This window comes from Bos indicus, chromosome X (assembly GCF_029378745.1).
Source record: "Bos indicus isolate NIAB-ARS_2022 breed Sahiwal x Tharparkar chromosome X, NIAB-ARS_B.indTharparkar_mat_pri_1.0, whole genome shotgun sequence".
Lineage (NCBI taxonomy): Eukaryota > Metazoa > Chordata > Mammalia > Artiodactyla > Bovidae > Bos > Bos indicus.
The window spans coordinates 20,818,420-20,840,892 of NC_091789.1; the positions used below are offsets into that span (position 1 = coordinate 20,818,420).

At 41.1% G+C, this 22,473-nt stretch overlaps 1 protein-coding gene across 10 annotated transcripts in view; it reads right to left on the reverse strand.

Moving 5' to 3' along the window:
* Positions 1-22,473, reverse strand: part of ARHGEF6 (Rac/Cdc42 guanine nucleotide exchange factor 6) — a 124,586-nt gene that overhangs the window by 14,280 nt on the left and 87,833 nt on the right. For 5 of the 10 annotated variants that reach the window (XM_070783563.1, XM_070783565.1, XM_070783566.1 and 2 more), the window contains 10 exons: positions 17,523-17,661; positions 14,723-14,782; positions 12,631-12,777; positions 8,796-8,882; positions 7,921-7,999; positions 6,799-6,944; positions 5,349-5,486; positions 3,744-3,764; positions 2,507-2,600; positions 1,311-1,400 (listed from right to left, as the gene is read on the reverse strand). In XM_070783563.1, the coding sequence (XP_070639664.1) occupies positions 1,311-1,400; positions 2,507-2,600; positions 3,744-3,764; positions 5,349-5,486; positions 6,799-6,944; positions 7,921-7,999; positions 8,796-8,882; positions 12,631-12,777; positions 14,723-14,782; positions 17,523-17,661 (1,001 nt within the window). The remainder of the gene's footprint in view (positions 1-1,310; positions 1,401-2,506; positions 2,601-3,743; positions 3,765-5,348; positions 5,487-6,798; positions 6,945-7,920; positions 8,000-8,795; positions 8,883-12,630; positions 12,778-14,722; positions 14,783-17,522; positions 17,662-22,473) is intronic. The other 5 variants (XM_019955781.2, XM_070783564.1, XM_019955783.2 and 2 more) reach the window with 5 other exon arrangements.

Here is a 22,473-nt window from a genome sequence, read left to right on the forward strand (position 1 = left end):
GTCAGATATCACAGGAGGGCTGCTGCTTCTAGTGTCTCCTTGTGTGCCTCTCTTTCCTGGTTTCTATGATAAAAACTGCTCTCACTTGCCTTTCCTGGCTCCTGGAATCTTGTTATTAGGGCTGCTGCTGCTGCTGCTGCTAAGTCGCTTCAGTCGTGTCCAACTCTGTGCGACCTCACAGATGGCAGCCCACCAGGCTCCCCTGTCCCTGGGATTCTCCAGGCAAGAATACTGGAGTGGGTTGCCATTTCCTTTTCCAATGTATGAAAGTGAAGAGTCAAAGTTAAGTCACTCTGTCGTGTCCGACTCTTAGTGACCTCATGGACTGCAGCCTACCAGGCTCCTCTGTCCATGGGATTTTCCAGGCAAGAGTACTGGCTAGGCGTGCCCAAAGCTGCAGCCAGGTTGGGTCTGAGAAGCACAAGGTGTGACAGTCTACCCTTCAAAGTCAAATGTATCAAAGTCCACATAGAATGCTTTTCCCATGATGCCTTTAGAGACATGTCACTTTGACAGCACCCCTCAGGGTGGTTCACCGAGGAAGCCCTGCCCACGCTCAAGCATGGGCTCAGTGGCTGTCCCAGTGGAGCCTTAGGGAGAGCTCATGTCTTCCGCAGAGGCAAGACCCTCACACCAGGTATCCTTAATGTCTCTAATAATGAAAGGCCAAGGACATAAGCCATGTGACATGTCTTTTATAAAAGCACAAGGAAGAATCAGAAAACATCATCTCACTTTCAGGCTGGGGGAAATACCCTCAGCTAATAGGTCCCTGATAAATTGTAGACACTCTCAACAGGCCCTGCTAAGCAGCTACATTTCCAGATTTTCAGAGCAACTCTGAAACTTGAGCTTGGTGAAGCTCTGTTTGCTTAAATATGCAGCTGATCAAAGATAATATTTTGACTTCCTTTCCAAATCTGCCTATAAGAAGAGATTAGCATCAGTTCACAGACACAGGAACCCTTTGGGCTCTTTAATTCCTAACTAGTGTTGGTGAAGGTATTTGTGTACTTCAAAGGAAATTGACTTTAAAAAAAATTTTTTTTTTCATTTCTATCACCTCCAACTTTTTTTTATTCTTGCATCTCTCTTTCTCTCTGGGTGAAAAGAAACAGTGGGTAAACAAACCACTTGGTAGCTAAAACCAGCTTATCTGAAAGATGCAGCCTTGTACCCACTCCTCTGCTGCAAGTCACCTGCTTTCCACACCCTGCAGCCCATCTGGGTTGCTTTGCTCTTTTTCCAAGAGGCAGTGAGCAGTAGCGAAGAAACATCACTCATTAGAGAAAGTGGCTGGGGGAACCTACTTGAGCCATGGCCTTGTGGAAAGCTTGCACTGGTACAGTAGGCTTCAATCACCTTCAGAATCTGAGCATCTTCTTCCAGAGCAGCCGTACCTGTCAAATGTAATGAATCGTGACTTTTCACAGAGATACACGCCTCTGGACCCTCGAAATGATGCACGCGGGTTCTGGGCACTGGCTTCTCTGACCAGTGGTGTTCATGCAAGGCAGGAGAGAAAAGCTGACCAGCTGTCATGGTGGAGCGAGAGAGACAGTAGCCCCGAGGAGCTCTGCGGTCAGCACCAGTGAGTTCAGCACCGAGAGTGGTCTGCTCTGGAAGCCACTCGAAACACTAAATTAGAGGGTCTCCCATGTGCCTCAGAGGCTTCAGGGCCAGCACTGGGCTTGGCGCTGGCCTCAGTTCTCAGCCAATACACCACACCCTTCCTCTCCATCAAATTTCAAGGCTCACCTTCTCTAAGGAAGCTTTCCACCACTAACATAACACATTTTTTTCCCAACCAGCCAGGCTAGTCATTGAGTCTCCCTCTCCTCCCCAAGCCCCTCCAACTCATCCTAGACGTGACTGTTAACACGCTCATGTGCAGACCTAGGAGTCGGGTGGGCAATGGGGGATACAGAAGCTAAAGTCTAGCAAAGGTTTATCCAGACTATTTCTGACTGATAGGCACAGCTCTGTCACCCATTTAGGAAGTGGCACTTACTCCTTCATGTGTGTCCCAGAGTGCCTTGTTCCCAGCCGCAGAGGCAAATGTGTATGTATCCACTGGCTGACCGACTTTGCAGTCTGTCTCTAAATCCAGCCCTGTTTCAGTATGTCAGCAGGCAGATTCCTTGACTAACTGAGAACATCACTGAACATTAAACTCCCTTCAGGTCTACTGAGTCAGTCTCAGTAAAGGCAAATATCTCAGGCATTCAGAAACTAAGAACGGAAAAATGTATCCATGGCAAATAGGTCCCTTTAGTATTTCTAAACCAGGTATGGTCAAATAGTCAACACAAAAATCATACAGGTGAAAAGCAGCAGGAGACAGCTTATTCCAAAGTCTGAGAGGAGGCTAAGCCTTTTTTTTTTTTTTTTAATGCATTTTTCCCTATGGGAAAGATGATGCTGAGAACATACTGCTCGAATTTTCTGCTTTCAAAAAATTCCTCATCTATAATCAACTTTCTAAAAATAAAAAACACATACATACTTTTCCGGATGACATATTCCTCCTCTGATGGTTTTCTTTCAGTCTTTCTTTTATGAAGAAACTTCTTCATCGTTTTGGGGCTTTTACTAGACTCCTATAAGGGTAGAGGTTTCTTCATGAATTAAGGTTCTCCCCACTCCCACCCCCCGCAAAAAAAAAAAAAATTAAAAAGAGCAAATGAAATTAAGTAGAATGGCTCTCTGATTTTTACAGTTGCACTTAGGAGGGTATCAAAATTTAATACTATACACAATAAAAATGGCTCCAAGAATGGCATGGGCAAGCTGCAAATACAGGAGGCCAAGTGCCTTTAGGGTACCATCTGGAGAGATGGTAATGGGCGTCACTCCTAGAGAAATAACACTACTCCTAACTGGGTTTATCCTCCCCACTGATACAATTTTAAGGGAATGAAATAACAATTATAACTATTAGTGGGGTATAGACCACTTTTCAAAGAGCTTCAAAACTAAGAAATTCTCCTTAGCAACAGTCCCACAAAGAAGAATATCAAATTCCATTTGCCAGACAGGAAAATTAAGGCAGAGAGACTAAATACAGTCCCTGTATTCAGAGAGAATAGCCAAATGAAAGATTTCCTGATAAATAATTCGGGGTTACACGTAATGTACTTACAGCCAAGCAAGGCATATTTTTAATTAGCAGATTTATCTGCTAATTATATATAATCATATATATATAATTATATATGAATTGTTGGATTTGCCATATGAATAACCAGAGAGTCTAAAAAGTGCTCATTAAATATCCGAGTAAATAGCGATCATCTTATTCCAACCTCCCATGCAATATATATACAGGATGAATGGATAACAATTGCTACCTTACAAATAAATGTGACAAAGAATTTAATTTCTTCCTGTTAGCCTCAGTGATCTCCTTAGAAAGCAGACAGACATGAAAAACTCACATGTGACAAAAATAACAGGAAAAATAGAAATAGCAAAAAAAAAGCCCATGGAAAACAGACATTTTACATGCTATTTCTATTTTTCCTGTTATTTTTGTCACACGTGAGTTTTTCATTTTTGTACATATTTCCTAAGAGCCTGCTTTTTTGAAGAAAGTACTTACATGTCAGAAATGTATCTTCATATTTTAGCTACCAATTGTAAAAAGGGACAAAACAAGCATAAAGGAAAGCTTCATTCATCAAAGATTACAGCACAGCATTAAATGATGTCACTGTACACCAAAGATATTGTTCTACCCTTACCTTTAAGATATAAGACATCCTCTAAAGTGAATATGTAAAGAAAGAGAAGATGAGCGTGAGAGGTCGATGGTTATAGTGACCAAATCCATTTATCAATAATTCTAAAACAACATTTGAAATGTTAGTGTTATCATAAATTACACAGAGAGAATATCATCATGTTTCCCACATTAGTTTCAGATGCAATATCGTCATGCAAAAGCCCAAGGAATACAGTTCTGTGAAGAATTACAAATGCTGAAAATTACTGAAATACACACTATATAGTAAGAACATATTAATAACTCACTTCTCCCAGCAGAAACAAAGTGATCATGCCTTAGTTTTAATGGATTAGTTCTGTGAAGGATTAAGTCAACTTTACCCTTCAAAGCTCACCTTAATTTGAATTTAGTAACTGACAATTACAAAATATCCATCATTAAAAAGGGGACTTAGGTAACTATGAAGTGGCACTCCTGGTTAAGGTAATCAGAGGAGAAAATTGGATGATTGCAGGAATCACCGATCAATTTCCAAAGCCAATCTCTGGGGCTGTTTTCTGGCCAAATTCTGAATAGAGGTACATAATAAAGATTCAGCTCAAGGATTATTTTCCTGTCATGTCAGGTTGAAAAGATCAAAAAATCCTCTCGTATCCAAACATTGTTCTACTTTTACTGCACTAAGCATTGGAGGCAACAAGTGAAACAATGGCACGGTGTTTTAAATCAAAACAAACTCAAAACTGAGCTAAGTCTGCATCACGCATCAAAAACACACGTTTGGTACAAAAGTATATGCTGCCTTGGCACCGTAATTCTAAGACACATCTCATAACTGTCACAAACTTAAATCTTCATGCAGTAAGACCTATTTAAAGAACGGTTACTAATAAATGAGGATCTTTTCTGAAAGCTGAAATGATGAGAACCATGCTAGGGAAAAAAAAAAAAGTTTGGATGGAAAAGGTAACACTCCACACAGTTTCAGAAGACAGTGACTGGCATTTCCTGACTGCAACTTCGAGACAAGAAAAAAAAAAAACAAAAAAAACCTTGAAATCCCCATTCTACCCAAATATCAAATGTCCTCTAGGGTTGTTGCTTAGAAGCCTCTTTTTTAAAGACACTCCTTTCATTAAATTCTTTCTTTCCAACTGCAGCAAATAATTCAGGCTTTCATAGTTCAGACCCAGGGCTTGGTCCCATAAAACTTTTACTGATTTGGTTTCATAGATCAAAATGATTCAAAATGCAGAACTGGGTCTGCTTGGTTAGCAATTTCACGCTAATAAAGTGACTTTTGTCTGAGATGTGTGTACATCATGACCAATTTATAGAATTATCATATCATCACAAAGGCAAACCAGAGGCCCTTCAGGAGGAGACCGGAGAAACTCAGGCAGTGCACAGAAAGCCTGGGGGTATTTAAGACATATGTGTAGATGGACAATGGGGAAATGAAAAATTCAGAAATTAAAAAAAAAATCACTGAGTCTGGCAACTCAAGACTGACTGACTGTATCGCCTACCATCAATTCTAGCACATCCCCACAGAACTATCTCTAATAAGCTACAAAATCAGCTTGTCAGAAGCATTTTATACCATATGTAGCAAAATTACCTCTTTATAACCTAGTGCTGCTGATGGTCTAAGTGGAGGTGCAGGTCGTAGACAACTTAAGCTCCACGGTTTTATAATTTGAGGAGGCTCCAAGGGTCCTCGGGGCTGTCCAGTAGAGCTAAAAGACTGGGAAAATGTCTGATGAGATGGTAGCAATTGGCCATATGAACCCAACCCTGGGCCACACAGTGAGAGAACAACAATAGCTTGGTTGGATCTGAAAAGCCAGGCCCAGAAAGGAAAGGATGGGAAAACAAGTCTCCAGTTGGAAAACTGGCATTCTCCAGTCAAGACTTGGGGCCTCAAAAGAACAGCACAACACTGATTCCACATCCCATGAGCCTGCCCTCCCTCTGTCCTGCAATTTCATTCAAGTCAGATGTTTTTTTATCCCCTGAAAGGGAGGAAAGTGGAATAACAGCCAACATTTAATGAGTTCAGTCATGTGTTTGGCACTCAATTAGGTGCTTACATAGGTTATTTTCAGAAAAACTTAAGGCAAACTTTAGCAAAGCGAAGTAACCAGTCAGCAATCGGCAAAGTCAAGATTTGAACCCAGATCTGATGCCAAAAGCCCCTTTTCTTCTCACAACACACGATGCTCAAAACTGGAATTTGAGCATCACAGGTTTGAATGTTAACAGACAACACAACACATCTTCAGTCTCACTCAGCAAGTACAGTAAAATCTCATCAATTCAAATTCCGTGAACTCTGTGATACAGCAGAAGGAGGCAGCTCTCAAAGTTTACCCTTAAAGGTTAATGAAGAAATGTGATAGCATAAATGTGATTGCATGGAGACGTTTCAGTACTTAAGAAGGTAAACTATCCCTTTTGCCTTAGCACATTATTAATATGAGCACGCTGTTGTTGTTCAGTCGCTAAGTCGTGTCTGACTCTTTGCGACCCCATGGATTGAAGCACCCCAGGCTTCTCTGTCCTCCACTATCTCCCGGAATTTGTGCAGATTCATGTCCATTGAGTCAGTGATGTTATCTAACCATCTCATCTTCTGTCACCCCCTTCTCCCTTTGCCTTCAATCTTTCTCAGCATCAGGGTCTTTCCCAATGAGTCAGCTCGGCACATCAGGTGGCCAAAGGATTGGAGCCAAAGCGTTGATGAGCATAACGGTTGCTAAGTAAAATAAATCCTGTTTATCACTAAAACATCTTAGCAGGACTTCTGGTTAGAAAAACTTTGCTAGCTGTTCAGTTGGAGTACCTTAATAACTGTCAAACAAAGCTGCATATCTCAAACTCTGTGTTAATTGGGATGGGCCTCCCCCATAACAAGAAAGCAGAATTAATGAGGTTTGACTGTACTTCTAATCCTACAAATCCAAACTATCCAAAGGCTAAGGGCATGCTCACCACTCTTGTAAGTCCTCAGTAGGCAGGATTTGACAAGAGACTCAATAATCCCTGGACAGGACAGACACGCTACTTACGGAGTGAGCACTACAAGATGACGATGATGTTTTGGATAATGAACTGCAAGAGGCAGGTCCTCTGATCAGCCTGTACAGATGCTCCAGCCAATCCTGGAAGTCCTGGTTGTTGCCACAGTGGACCACAATTCTCTCTACTATGTTACCTGGATCACCCGATTAGGAGCATTTGGAAACAAAAGACAAGGAAGACCTTGAGCTTGCCTCATTCATAAACACACTGTGTGCAGCTAGGACTTGGGTGTCTATCTTGAGAAGTTTTCATAGCTATGAGTTAACCCTGTTGAAACTCTTCTATCAGGAACAGATAAGCCATGATAATAAAGATATAAATACTTGTATTTGATTTATAAAAACCATCCTTGATTTCTACTGCCTATAGAATCTTGGAAGTAATATAAAACTTCACTCTAAACAAGCTCACAGTTCCCAAATTTAAGCACAGGGCCCATCTAGTTCATAGTCTAAAAGGAGAATAGCATACTGCTTTACCCAATATCAAAGGTGAAGCCAGATCCAACTAAGACTGGTCTTTAGGCCAACACCAAATCTCGGACTCCCTATTGGGAAAGAAGGGGTTATGGTCTGGGGCCAGCATCCTAGTGTTAGCCATTGAGTTGTATCAGTGAAAAACGTGCAACCATTACATCAAACAGGTTTGGCAAAAGGGACAACAGGCCAGTTGGGGGGCATGACCAAGGTGTGGCAGATTGCTCAAACCGTGAGGAAAGTTTCATGGTTTTTCGGCACTTTTTAGAAACACAAATCTTGCTAATTCATAGGCTGATGATAAAATTGTTGATAAAAGTTCACATCTTTGGCTCCTCTGCCACCAGGGAATAGATGACAGAAGGGAGATAAAACTGTATTTACATCAGTCCATCTTGTTATTTCTTAGCTCTTATGCAAGAGAAGATTGAAACTAATGGCCAAGCTGAGGCTCATGAATGACCACAAGTCTTCCCTCCTCTTGCTGTAACCTAATTATCCAAGGAAATGGAATACACTTTACCATGTCCATGGAAAACTTGCTCATGGACTATATAACAGAAAATAATAGTGTTTATTTATTTAAACCCCACTTCATTTCGAAAAGGATTTGAAGAAGAGAAAATTACCTACCTGTGATTTCAAATGTGGAGTCATTCCCTTCAATTTCATCTAATCTAGTCACCACCATTCCTGCTACTGGTATTTTTCCCTACCAGAAAAAGAACATCCCCATTAATTCTGTGGTTATACATGTCTCTGTTTTTGTTAGATTTTCTGACCCTCTTAGGAACCACTGCTGAATTATGGTGAGACATATTTCTCCAGTCTGTCAATAGATAATGTGTTTCTCTGCTTTAAATTTTAATCAGACAAGAAAGCAACGGGAAAATGTGGGTTATGTTTTGCTAACACACCATAAATCATGAGGTCAGGATTAAATCATAGTTTACCCTTCTAACAGATTTTCAGGAGAGTCCGTCAACAAAGCAAAAACTCAAATTTCATGAAAATTAGTCATTGCTAGGCCAAGATAGGATAGGCAACAATAACTTATAACACTCAGTGTCTTGGGAGTCAACTGAAAGGAGTTGAATTTCCTAAGGAGTTGAATGACTTCCATCTCAGAAACTTGGGTCATATAATGTGACTGTAATAAGACAATCATAGAGGCAACTGTCAGCTTTATATCTTCTCAGCAATAATCATATGATCTAGGCCTGGAAAATGCTGCTGTTAATTTACTTAGTTGCAGACTTTGATTTCTGTTTACACATTCATGACCTATCTCATAACCAGAGCAGTGGAGGTTCAGGATAAACTCATTATGCTAACACAAAGGTCTATGTTCAAAGGAATATCTGCTCTCATAAATTGTTTAATTATAAAAAGGGTCAGAACATTCTGCCTTTTCTGGCTGGAGCTCTTAATACAGAGTGGAAACAGTGCATCTAGAGGAAAATTTATTTTCATTATCTGTCTTGTTGCTTTATATGAAATCTACTAACCTGATAGATAAAGCCACTCATCCGAGGACTTGCAGATAACATTATCAAAACACTTGAAAATAACATGAGGTACCGCTCCTCTTTTTCCTGAAGTGGAGGGAAAAAGACTACATGTAAACAGAAATTGCACGTTTTGTTTATTAAGAATTTCTGGAATTTTTGTAAGATAGATCTTATATAAGGCAATGAAACACAAATAGTGATTTTTTTTAAAAAAAGATACCCAACTTAAAAGTAGAAAACTCGTTTAATTGTACTTTGAAATGTATATAAATCCAGTTTATCTGTCTCTTTCCTATACACAACGTGTGTGCTCAGTCGCTCAGTTGTGTCCGACTCTTTGTGACCCTGTGGACTGTAGCCCACCAGGCTCTTCTGTCCATGGAATTTTCCAGACAAGAATACCAGAATGGGTTGCCATTTCCTTTTCCAGGGGACTTTTCTGACCCAGGGATTGAACCCCCATCTCCTGCACTGGCAGGTGGGTCCTTTACCACTAGCGCCACCTGGGAAGTCCTATACACAACAGTTAAGTACAAATGACCACGCTTGTTTCCCAAGCTGAAGCCTGAAAAGTCACACTGTTAATGCCTTCTTGCCCGTGATGCAACCACAGCACAATATAAGTCTTGAGGTTCTCAAAGTGAAAATGATTTTACTTTGAAAAGTGGCCAAATAAAGGGGTTCAAGTGATAAGAAATTTATTATGCTCTAACACAAGGGTCCCCAACCTCTGCAATCTAATGCCTGATGATCTGAGGTGGAGCTGATGTAATAATAATAAAGTACACGATACATGTAATGTGCTTGAATCATCCCCAGATCATCCTGCCACCCCTCTCCCATTCGTAGAAAAATTGTCATCCCCAAAACCCATGTCTGGTGCCTAAAAGGTTGGGGACCGCTGCTCTTAACCCATGTGTTAAACTCTTCCTAAAATTACTGTTAATCAGTAACTACACAGTAATTATCATACCCACATAAAACAAAGAAGGAAATAGTGGTCATGTATGGATGTGAGAGTTGGACTGCGAAGGAAGCTGAGCGCCGAAGAATTGATGCTTTTGAACTGTGGTGTTGGAGAAGACTCTTGAGAGTCCCTTGGACTTCAAGGAGATCCAATCAGTCCATTCTGAAGGAGATCAGCCCTGGGATTTCTTTGGAAGGAATGATGCTAAAGCTGAAACTCCAGTACTTTGGCCACCTCATGCGAAGAGTTGACTCACTGGAAAAGACTCTGATGGTGGGAGGGATTGGGGGCAGGAGGAGAAGGGGACGACAGAGGATGAGATGGCTGGATGGCATCACCAACTCGATGGACATGAGTTTGAGTGAACTCTGGGAGTTGGTGATGGACAGGGAGGCCTGGCGTGCTGCAATTCATGGGGTCGCAAAGAGTCAGACATGACTGAGCAACTGAACTGAACTGAACTGAAAGGAAATGTTGGACACAAATGCTTCTCTGAACTACTTGAGCAGATATGCAGTGAGTAAATGCCAAAGATGTCGCTGGGCTTGCACGTCCAGCCATTTTACCTACAATTATCCTCAAGCCCAGTTCCATCTCCTTCCTCCTGCTTGAGAAGAGCAACCTTTCAAGGCTGATTTTTCTAACAAGTGTTCTGCGTTCTCTCCCATCTTTCTCTTGGTTGGCTTCCTTCTACAGACATCTTATCTCCTGCTCCTGCTTCCAGCCACTTCTCCTGTCTAACTCGCTTTTTCTGCTGCCTTTAGCATAGGCACATCTCCTGTCCATTTCATAGGCTGTCATCTGCCCCCTGTGGCTTTATTTCTTGACGTTTTATTGCCAAATTACTGGCTGCTTTCTTTTTCTCCCCATTGATCCCTCCATAACTGCACCCTTATCGCTCTCTCAAAGTCATCAATCACTGCCTTTTTGTGACATCCCATGGCTTCTCGGTCTCCATACTCTGAACCTTCTGCAGCCCTCAGCAGTCTGACCGCTTTCAAATGTTCTTTCTGGAATTTCCATGACAACACACTCCCCTAATTTCCCTCTATTTTCCACTTTCTTTTTCTGGCACTATTTCCTTCTTGCTTTACCCAAGAGGTTTATCCCAAAGGTATGAAAGACTGTTAGAGTCGCTACAGTAACTTTCCCAAGGGTATCTGCATTTTACCTGAGATTGCTTATTTTTCTTCTAGTGTTTTTTTATTGAAGCCTAGTTGAGTTACAATGTTTCAAGTGTATGGTAAAGTGATTCAGATATACATTTTTTCAGATTCTTTTCCATTATAAGTTACTACAAGATATTGAGTATAGTTTCCTGTGCTAGAAGGGAGAAGGCAATGGCACCCCACTCCAGTACTCTTGCCTGGAAAACCCCATGGATGGAGGAGCCTGGTAGGCTGCAGTCCATGGGGTCGCTAAGAGTTGGACACAAATGAGCGACTTCACTTTCACTTTTCACTTTCCAGCACTGGAGGAGGAAATGGCAACCCACTCCAGTGTTCTTGCCTGGAGAATCCCAGGGACGGCCGGGACTGGTGGGCTGCCATCTATGGGGTCGCACAGAGTCGGACACGACTGAAGCGACTTAGCAGCAGCAGCAGCATACAGTAGAATCTTGTTGTTTATCTGCTTTATGTATAGTAGTTGGTATGTGTTAATCCCAAACTCCTAATTTATTCCTCCCCACTTTCCTCTTTGGTAACCACATTAGCCCAAAGTAATGAATCTCTGACACAGACCTGTCAGGGAGTAGAAGAAGATATTTAAGGAAGGAGAAGATGATTGTAATACCCAATAAATCATGCCAGGTGATGTAATCAACCTTCTTCCCCTACCCTGCCCCCTTCCTAAAAGATATAATCCATCTTCAGGCCTTTGTGCTTCTTTCTGGACTTTTATTTCCCAAGAAAGCACATCTGTCAGCGACATGGAAGCCTCTGCCTCTAATTCTGACCTCCTACCCACATTTCTATACTTTTTCAACACCTGCCTACAAGTCACCTCCATCTGTATACCAACCATCACATTTCAGTCAGGTCTGAAATGACATCTGTCATCTCTTTTAGCCCATGGCCCACCACTTCCTATAGGCTTTCCCTTCCAAACAGGTCTCAGACTTGCCCCTTAAGTTTCATTCTCTCCACCATCACCTTCCTGGGAAGGGGAGGTACTTACTTACCACTTTCCAACCCAGCTGGCCTGTCTCCAGCCCCATCCCCTCCCGTTTAGTGGACATGTACGGCTGCCAGATGGTGTCGTAAACAGCCCTTTCACTGTGTTTCTCTACCCTCAGGTCTGGCATGGTTCCATCTGAACTACCCTTGCCTGACATCCGACATTCTTCACAACCTGCCTCTCAATCAGCTCGCTCTTGCACTCTGCCTGGGAGGTTTCCTCTGCTCCCAATCAAGTGCCCTGAAGAACAAAGGCCGCCAAGTTCGTGCTCTCTCCTGAGACAATAAGGACCTCTCCCCTACGAAATTTTCCCCTCTTCTCTTCATGGCCCCCTCCTCGGGTCCTGTCTCCATAGAGTCTTTCCTTCCTCTCTCCCTTCTCTGAACTTCTATGGAATCTACTGCTGGGATGTCACAATCTGTCATGGACTATTTTGATTTGTTTTCCAGTTGCAGTTTGGGTTTTCATCTGTCTCTAATGAGTACTTTGAAGGCAGAGATCAAGATCATGGCTGTTCTTTCCTCCTAACTCCCTCCCACAGCACCAAGCAGAGGGCTGGGCAAAGAAGAGGTCCTCAGTTTCTGATGCGAAAGTTCGAGTGTTTGACCTTGATGGGAGAAGACATAAAGGAAGAAACATATGGAAGAAGAGATGAAAGAGGTGGTGTTGAGCTGTGAAACCTCTTACCTCACTTGTTCCACACTGCACCATGACTTGTGACATAAAGATCACATTCCCCAAGGTTTTAATATCCTCCCCTTCCCATGCCTGAATAGGTTCCGAAAGGATCTGCAGCTCCAGCTGTTTTCTCTTTCTGAGATCTTGGCACTGCCCCTACGGAACCAAAGCAGAACATAATGGAATAGGAATTCTTCCGAAACAGACCTAAAACAAGACGAAAATAAGATGTGGTTCTCGACTCTCAGATTTCCACTGAGTCCCTGTTCTTCATCGCAAATCCCATCACCAGCTCCATTCTGGACAGACAGAAAGATCTACTACTTTAAATTGCTGGCCTTGAGCCCCCAGACATTTTGTAAGGAAGAGCTACTTCTCATTTTGTCAAAACATCAAGATAAACTGGTAGAAGGGGATTGCTTCTCCCTCCCTGCAAGGAGTATGGGAAAATAAGCAGAATGACATCAAACGGGGACAGTACATTCAGATCTGCTGCTTGGCATCCCTGTTGGCTCCACCTCCCCTCCATCTTGTCTATCTTTGCATAAATAGAGCTTTGAGTTACAAAGCAATCTTATTTTTCTAACTCAGTTTCCAACCAAATAACATCTTAATTTATAAAATAACTCCAAGAGTTATTGAAAAAGAGAAAGTTAAACTCCTTATGCCACAGTGACTCAAACTGATCTTATAATGAAACATGTACACTGTGCTACACTTTGTTTTGGGACCAGTAGTAGGTTGCTATAAAAAGTACTAAGTTCATTTTTATCCTTAAAAGGATTCGAAAAAGAGATACAACTGAATTGCACAAATACAAATTGAAAATACAAGCCAAGAAACAATATGTAGGCTATAATTACTATATATATATATATATGATTGTTTCAGAAAATGCGGTTATCTTAAAATAATTTAACAGCATTCAATCCAAATTGAATATGAAAATAAGCATATGATTAGTTATATTCCTGTTTCCAAATGACTGTCATAGCATTTGGGGATGTGTTTTCTATAAAATCTCTGCTGTCCCTTTCAGGTAAATGAAAGCTTAAAGAAATAAACTGATACATTTTTGAAGCACCTGGAATGGGAATAATATGTATACTATAACCATCAAAGCAACTTGTACAACATGTAAAATGATTAGAACTAATTTGTTTTCAAAAGAGACATGTTATATTCAATCTTTTCAGGAAAAAAGAAAGGGGACACAAATAACAATAACAAATGCCACAGGTTTCAGTGGCCCTGCTCTATTAGGTTGAACCATGTCAAACTGCCAATAATTGACCATTTTTTGTCTCCCACAGCAAATTGAACCTGATACCTTACTCTCTGGTCTTCAACTTGCTGTTTAACTGCGGACACGTCAGGTACAGATCTTTTAACAGCAACCAAAATGAGGTGATGGTGAAAGGTGCATCATAATCTTACAGCAAGAATCAATAACTGAACCTCAATCCCCATCACTTGGAATACTACGGAAATGTCTAAAATGAAGCTCAACTTAATCAATCACCCCAAATAACATTTACTTTCCTCCTAAAATGCCACCAAGCGGTTTTACATTAGTGGTTTCAAGAGGACATTAAGCCATCATGCTCAAGATTTAAGATAAAGGTATCTTTGATAGCAATCTGTATACGGCAATTGCATTTTAGCTGTTTTTTTTTTTTTCCTTTTAGATTTGATGAAGGATTTCTTTTTCCTAGGCAAAGAATAGACTCACACCTTTTGGCATAAGTAGATGAATCCAGTATTGATGCCAATCAGTGAAGGACGAGTTGCACAGACGTAAGGTGAGCAACACAGGGGTAAAGACAAAGAGACAAAAGAAACCCCCCACCCACACAGCCATGCTTAATGTGGCAGAGACTTCAAATGTGAGTACTTTACACCCTCAGCCTGGCAACCTTTCACAGGTGAGCATGATGTTTGGAAGACAACATTAAATGAAACAATCACTGCAATACGGTCACTAGAGCTTACTGTTTCCACTCCAAAGACCTTTGCAAAAGGAAAGAAACATTACACACAAGTCACTGTTTTAGAACAAAGACTACGAAATAGAGAATAATAATTTTAGAGCAGCACCTACCATGAGAGTTTTGAATGCTACGATTGCTTTCAGAATATCCTGGTGATCTGGATGCGTATCCTATCAAAGAAATACATTTTAAAACAGTATTAAAGGAGAACAGATCAGTGGTTGCCAGAGGGTGGGGTGGGAGGAAGGTGTGGCTGCAAAGAGATCAAAAGAGGACATTTTTGAGGGATGATGGAACTGTTGTGTATTGCATCAGTGATGGTGGTAACTCAAATCTGTACATGGGTTAAAAGTCATAGAACTGTACCTCAAAGGAAAAAAATCAGTTTTGCTATATGTTAACTTCAAGATTAAAAAATAAGACAGCACTTGAGCATTTGGAATCTCAGCACCTTTAATGATTAGGTGATGAAGAAATTAAGACAGTTCGGAAGACATTATATATTTGGTAACATATATTTGGTTATCGAGGCAAGGGTTTCCATTTCCCCTTTTGCTATTATACTGTGGATAATAAATAATAATTATTTGGGGTCATCATTAGGTCATGTTGTTAGTAAATGATAAGAAGTAAGGAAATGTAGAAACTGAGTGATACTCAGAAAAATCAATCCAATCTCACATGCTAAACCTCCTCCATTTTCTTTCAGCAGGCTAAACCTGGTGGACGGGAAAAAATTCCAAGTTTATACCATGTGCTCCTTCTTCAGCAAGCTTATTTGGTCTGCAATTTCATGGGACTTACAATCCCCAAAAGTGAACAGGTTCAAAAATGGTTCTGAGGGGCTTCCCTGGCGGTCCAGTGGTTAAGACTCTGCTTCCAAGGCAGGCAGCAACAGTTCAATCCCTGGTTGGGGAACTAAGATCCCACAAGCTGGGCAGTACAGTCAAAAAATGAATTAGCTTCAGAACGAATAAACAGCCATTTTTTTAAAAAATGGCTTTGAGGAGTCCACACCTGCATAACTCTTTATGAAAGGAAAGTGGAGCTCCTTGGGGAGAGATCCAGCTAAGCTTTGAATTTCAGCTGGAGTAATGGGAAAATATCTGCTGTGCAACCAGCCTCCAGTGATAAAATACAGAGCTGAGCAGACTAAGGGTCTAACCCAAGCCAAGAACAGCACTGCTTATGAAAAGAAAGGTTGTATTCCTTTATAAACTCATCCTTCCCCAAATCAGCTGACCCCTGCGAAGTTCAAATGTTACTCTATCATGAGCCGGCAGCCATGCTCAATGATCAGAAAGCTGGATAAAGTGTTTTATCAGATGGTGAATTCATACTTGGGGTATGTATAATTTCATAGTGGGAAATGAAAGGCAGCCAAAGGCAGGGGACCACCAGCACATGGAGAAGGAGTGGAAACAGGCTCCAGGACAGAGGATCCAGGCAGGAGGAGCACCTGGGATTTTATCTCCTCCAGTGAAGCGTGTATTAATATTTGCACTTCAGCACTGAGCAGTCACGGAACCTGAGGCCGCTCATTTCTGAATTTTTGTGAGAAACCAGGAGGGGCCAACCTCAAACGATTCAGCAAATTGGTTTAGCTTTTGGAAAGCCATCCAAGGGCTCAACACCTTGCCGGGCTCTAACTGAAATTTCATTCTGGCTGGCATTACTCACTGGCTCCCCACTGCCTGCAGATTTCTGGCAGGTCAAAGAACCTGAGAATGTGGTTTCGCTCAGAGTACACACTTTCAATCCTTACAAATGCTGACATGACCGGCAGTGTGCAACCTTTTTCTTTAAAGATATTCAAACCCTTTCAAACCTCAAAACCTTTCCCCAGACACAGGAAGAACAAGTAGGGTAAATGCAGCCTTCAGGCCCCCCTCACCCACCCACAACACCATCCCCCAGGCTCCAGCACACAAGAACCACTCAAGAAGCCACCCCTGCTGACTGGCTTTTAATAAGAGGATTTGGGCTCTTGAGACAAAAAATGCAAGGGGACTTTGATGGAGATGTCTGGATGCGTAAAGAAAGAAACTAAGAGTGGACCCATTTATTCTTCTTTCAAGAAATACCAGAATCTTCCACTGTAACCTAGCCTCAGAAAGCTGAATGACTGCAGTGACCTAGGGATAAATGCTTCTGTCTATAATAATAAAAAAAATTTTCTGCACATTTTCTGATGCTGTTTTGCTTTGTTTATCTCCCTCAAGAAAGTTGGTTCATATATCAGAGCAACAGAAGATTTCTTGGTGAAAGATCTCTCTGTAGAACCACCATCTGAATCAACCAATGAGCAAGACCGAGGCTGGGAGAAGGGAGGGGAGGGAGAATGACCATGAATATTTAATAATAAAGAAAGAGTATCTTTCAGTTATTAGATGAGTAAATCTGAGGGATCTAATGTACAGCATGGTGACTACAGTTAATAACACTGAATTGTATACTTGAAAGTCGCTAAAAAAAAAAGACATTAAAAGTTCTCACACAAAAAAAGTGGTGGATGTGCTAATTAACTTGATTGTATGGTCATCATTTCACAAAGTACGTGTATAATGAATAATCACATTATACACCTTTTAAAACTCACGTTATACAATCTAAATGCATACAGTTTTTATTGGTCAGTCATACCTCAAAAATAAAGCTAGAAAAAATTAATAAAAGTAAGTCCAAAAATTTAAAAATCTTCAGAGGAAAAAAACAGTCCCCTTCTTATCTTGCTGCATAAAGAGGAAAACTAAAAGCCCAGGAAGAGGGAAGACTGGATCAAGTAAATTTTGAAACCAAGATTTTTCCTGAACTCCTCACCAAGGCTAGTTTGGAGGCAGACCGGCTGCTGCCTCCATAGCAGAGGTCCATACTTTGTATGCGAGCTTAAAACAGTTCACCTTCCCTTACCTCCATATGCCGTTCCAACTCTTGCAAGAGTGTAACATACTTTTCCAGTCGCATGAAAGGTTTGCTGAGGCTTGTTGTTAAAATGAGGATACCTGGACTGGATGCACCTTGATTTTCCATAAATCGTTCCAGCTCATCACTGGCAAAAGGATGAATATAGTTTTGTTATTGCTTAATATTCCATATAAACAGCTATTGACTGAACATGATTTTCCTGTATTTCACAGCATATAAAACCAGATAAATTTTGTGTCACCAGCCCAAATGCTGTCCAACGCATTTCAACTCAATTCCATCAGCATGGCATGCAGCACTGGGTACAGTGGTGAGCCAGGCACTCGTAGCCCCTGGCTTCGTTTCCTCATCCAACAATTATTTATTGAGCATCTACTAAGTGACAGGCTCTGTTCTCTGTTGGGAATACAGCTGTGAAGAAAACAAAAATCTCTGCCCTTAAGGAAGCCTATACCCAGAGTCATGGGGTAAACAATCTATCAGATGATCTCAGTGTCAGGTTCGGAAAGTCTTTTCTGAGTCACTGCAAACATTTAGTTACTGGCTGGTGAGATGTCAAAGAGAATAACTCACCAAGTGCTTTCTATCACCAGAACATCACTTGCAATGTTCCAGAATCAAGTCCTAAATTCAGACAGCAGCATGTCTCCATGACTAATCACAAAGTCACTTAGCCTAGGATCTGAAAACATACAGCAGGTTACCCAAATAACTCGGCCAAAAATAACAAAAGGACTGTAGGGAATTCCCTGGCAGTCCAGTGGTTAAGACTCTGAGCTTCCCCAGCAGGGGGTATAGGTTCCATCCATGGTTGGGGAACTAAGATCCCACATGCCAAGTGGTGGAGCCAAAAAGAAAAACTTCTTAGGAACCATGTCCTGCCAACGTGTAACCTGGGGTTTTCCCTGCCCTTCAGCACATTCTGGATTTTCTCCTTTCCTCCATCACGATTCTGAGTCCTTGGGCTGCAAGATCATTATAGTTTACATTTCTGAAAAATATAAAGAAGGAAATCTGCTTTATCACTTGACCCCTCTCCTTCCTTGCTCGCCCATGCATATCCAATCCATCACAAGCCTTCTTGTATCTGTTCATTCCTTTCCATTCGCACTGCCACTGAGTTGGTTCAGGCCTTCATCTCATTCAGTCTAGTTCACTTCAATAGTTCAGTGGATCCCCTGGCTTCCAGGCTTTCTGGCTTCTGAAACCCCTTGCAAACCACCATTTTACCCCTGCTGCTTTCCTACTTAAAAACCTCCACTTACCTGTGAGATCAATTCTCCACTTTTTAGACTCCCACTGACCCCACCAATCTTCTCATCACTCTCCAACAGGAACCCTGTACTACCAAATGACCTATTTATTCTCCTAGAATACATCTTACGCAGCACTTTCTGACTATGGCATGTTGGAATACGTTGTATTGTGTTCAAAGAAACTCACTATCAGTGATAACATGCTAGGGGGTGGGGATGGGGTAGGTTGCCCGTTAACCCTACTATAAACACTCTCCCTATCTCTGGGCTTTTGTGAGCAGGAGAGAAAAGAATGGAGTTTCAGTTGTTAAACAGAAACTGTGAATCACACAGAATTAAAGGAATGTCAGAGGAAAAAGAACTGGGAATTGCCACCTTCACGGCAGCTAGAGCTCATCTGAGTGGTCACACCTAACCATCAGTGCTTCCTGTTTCATCAGTTTCTGCAGTTTTGGCCCAGAAGCAGCCAAGGGGATTGAAGTGCCCTGGACTTGAAATCATAAAACAAATTTGGTGACCCTGGATCAGTTACCAACCTCAGCTGACTCATCTGTAAAACAGAGATAAAAACTACTTCCTACTAAAATCGTGAAGCCTAAATATTGAGGTTTGTAAGGCTACTGCTTCACGCTAAGTCTTTGCATGCATTTGTTCTTGTTTAATATTCACTACAACATTTTCACACGGGTGTTATCTTCATTTTACAGACGAGAAACATAAGACTCAGGAAGGATGAGTGAAAGCAAGTAAATAGCTAAGTTGGGGTTCATACCCAAGTCTGTTGGAAATCAGTACCATCTGATGCTTGATGTGGAACACAGACATGGCACGGGCCATCTCTGAGGTCTAAATCATGAATAAAAGGAGGGTGGGGGCTGAGTTGACTTGAATAACACAGGGAGAACTTCTATGAGAAATAGTCCTTTGGACCTAGAAATTCTAATACTAAGTGAAGTAAATCGGATAGAGAAAGACAAATACCATATGATATCATATATATGTGGAATCTAAAATATGATACAAATGACCTTGTTTACAAAACAGACTCACATAGAAAATAAATAAACTTATGGTTACTAAAGGGGTTACAGGATGGGGGAAGGATAAATGAGGAGTTTGGATTAGCAGATACAAACTACTATTATATAAAGCAGATGAACAGCAAGGTCCTACTATACGGCACTATATTCAATATCCTGTGATAAACCTCAGTGGGAAAGAATATGAAAAAGAATATGTGTCTATATGTATAACTGAATCACTTTGCTATACATTTGAAACTAACACAACATTGTAAATCAACTATATTTCAATAAAAATTTTTAAAAAATAGTGCTTAATGCAAGTCACTAGGGAAACACTTGGTTAGCCTGCCTCTGGGTCAGATTGGCTTAAACTTAGTAAAAAATCATCACATATAAAATATAATTAGGAAAATAACTTGAAGTGGGAGAGCGCATTTGAGTAGAAGTGTACTTTTGAGAAAATCGCGTTCCTAACTTCTTTTCAATTTGGTAAACAAGTCTTATTTTTCCTTTCCATGACTAAATAACTACCGCATCCTCAATGTTCTACTCAAATTGATACAAGGGTTACAACAATTAAAAGCAAATGTCAATGTGTATTTTACTACTTTCCATGCAACATTCTAACTTCTAGGCTTGTCAAATATTACAAAAGAATTTCTTTAATTTTTCCAATATAACATGAGATCGCTATCTCAGAATAAAACACTGGTTATTGGGGGAAAAAATAACATTTGACTATTGCAACAAAAGAACAAAATTATCTTAAAGCCACTGCCCAGTATGATAAATAGATCCTGAAAGACACATTTTACTTAGCCAAATAAATTTAATGCACAAATTAATATCATTATATACAAATATAATATGCAAATGTATATCACTATACCAAAACACAATCTGTCTTTCAAATACAGCTTTTAACTTTTATACAGCCTATTTGAAATGTCTTTTGAGTTTAACATGTTCTGTATGTGTGATGTGATACAACAGAAGCAGTTTTCAATGTGTGAATGTTGTCTGCAATTCAATATAACCTTATCTCACAGAATGCACATGGTGGATGGGGCTTTGGCACATTCTGGGTTGGGCTGGAAAACTCAAGAAAATTATTGTACATTATAATGACAGTACAGGGCTTAACTATCTCATCTAACAGTGTTTCTGTAGAATCTCTGCATAGATTTCTACTTCGAATGATGATAACTCCATCTAAAGCAGCTAGAAAAGGGTCAGACTTTTCCCCCCTTTGCCTCACTCTCTCGCACCAGCCTTTCTTGGGAATCGCTGTAGTCAGGAAAGTGATGATGAGACATGAGGAGCTGGGAGGCTGGGTCTGGCCAGTGGAAAGTCCCAGGGATGCCACTCCCACTGGGTTGGGTGGATCTCACTTAGCCCTTTTTTCTCTGATCCGGTCCCAGAACCTAGGCTGCCTGCTTCTTTTCTGTCCCCACCACTTTTTGTTTGTGATTAGTCTCACTTGCTCCCTTCCCTGGTTCCTCAAAGACAGAACAGAATCGAGTCTCAGAATTTTCCTTAGGTTTTACATAAGCAAGTACACAGCTCTGGGTTTTTCTCAAAGTCTTCACTGCTGACAACAATGGTAAACAAGAGAGTGAATAAAACTAACAAGAGGAAAAGGACATGTGGTGTTTGTGGTAGCTGCCACAGTAGAGCCGGAAGTGAGGTCCAGATCTGCCTCCATGCTCTCTCTTCCTCTCCCTACTCTGTCGTTTCACACCGGGTCGCTCTCCCTCGTGAAAAAGAATGGATGCCACAATGAAGCATGGGAGAGAAGCGGGTATTTTTGTAAGGGTGAAGTTACTCCCAGAAAGAAACAAAAGCTACAATAGGAAGCCAGAAGGGGAGAGAGAGGGGAAATCCCAAAAGACCTTACCCAGGGCAGAGCAAAAGACCGGGGCAGTCATTCAAATATATGTAAATATGGGGAACATATCAAGGTTGGGGTCTGCTTTATATCTCGAAATCCAGAAAATGGCTTACTGTTCTTTTCACAAGGTTCCAACACACGACCATAGCATTTTAAAGCTGTGTGTGTGGTCTCGGTGCCAATCGTCATAAACATTTCTAGTATGCTACTGCCACCTGCCGGCGGAAAGAAAGATGTGCACCTGACTGGCTGGCTCTGACTCGGTGATGAGTGAGTGAAAGTGAAAGTCGTGTCCGACTCTTTGCGACCCAATGGACTACATAGTCCATGGAATTCTCCAGGCCAGAATACTGGAGTGGGTAGCCTTTTCCTTTTCCAGGGGATCTTCTCAACCCAGGGATGGAACTCAGGTCTCTTTACTAGCTAAGCCACAAGGGAAGCCCTTGTGATTATCCAGCTGCTAAATACCTACAGCTTTAGCAGAAATCCAACAATGTCCCTATTTCAGCTGAAACCTTCATGTAAAACAGGATTTTAATCTGAATTTTCATTCAACTATGCTTTGCCTCTAATATGTCAGCATAAATTACCACAGGATGCCTAAAAAATAGCTGAGATTATACTAGAAACACCATTGAGGATAACGCCAAATATTTTAATTTTCATTCCTTGCACGTAAATAAGTTATTAAGATAAAAATTCAGTTCTATGGGACTCCAGTAAGTCTTCCATCAATTCAAGGGATATTATAAAATTCTCAAAAA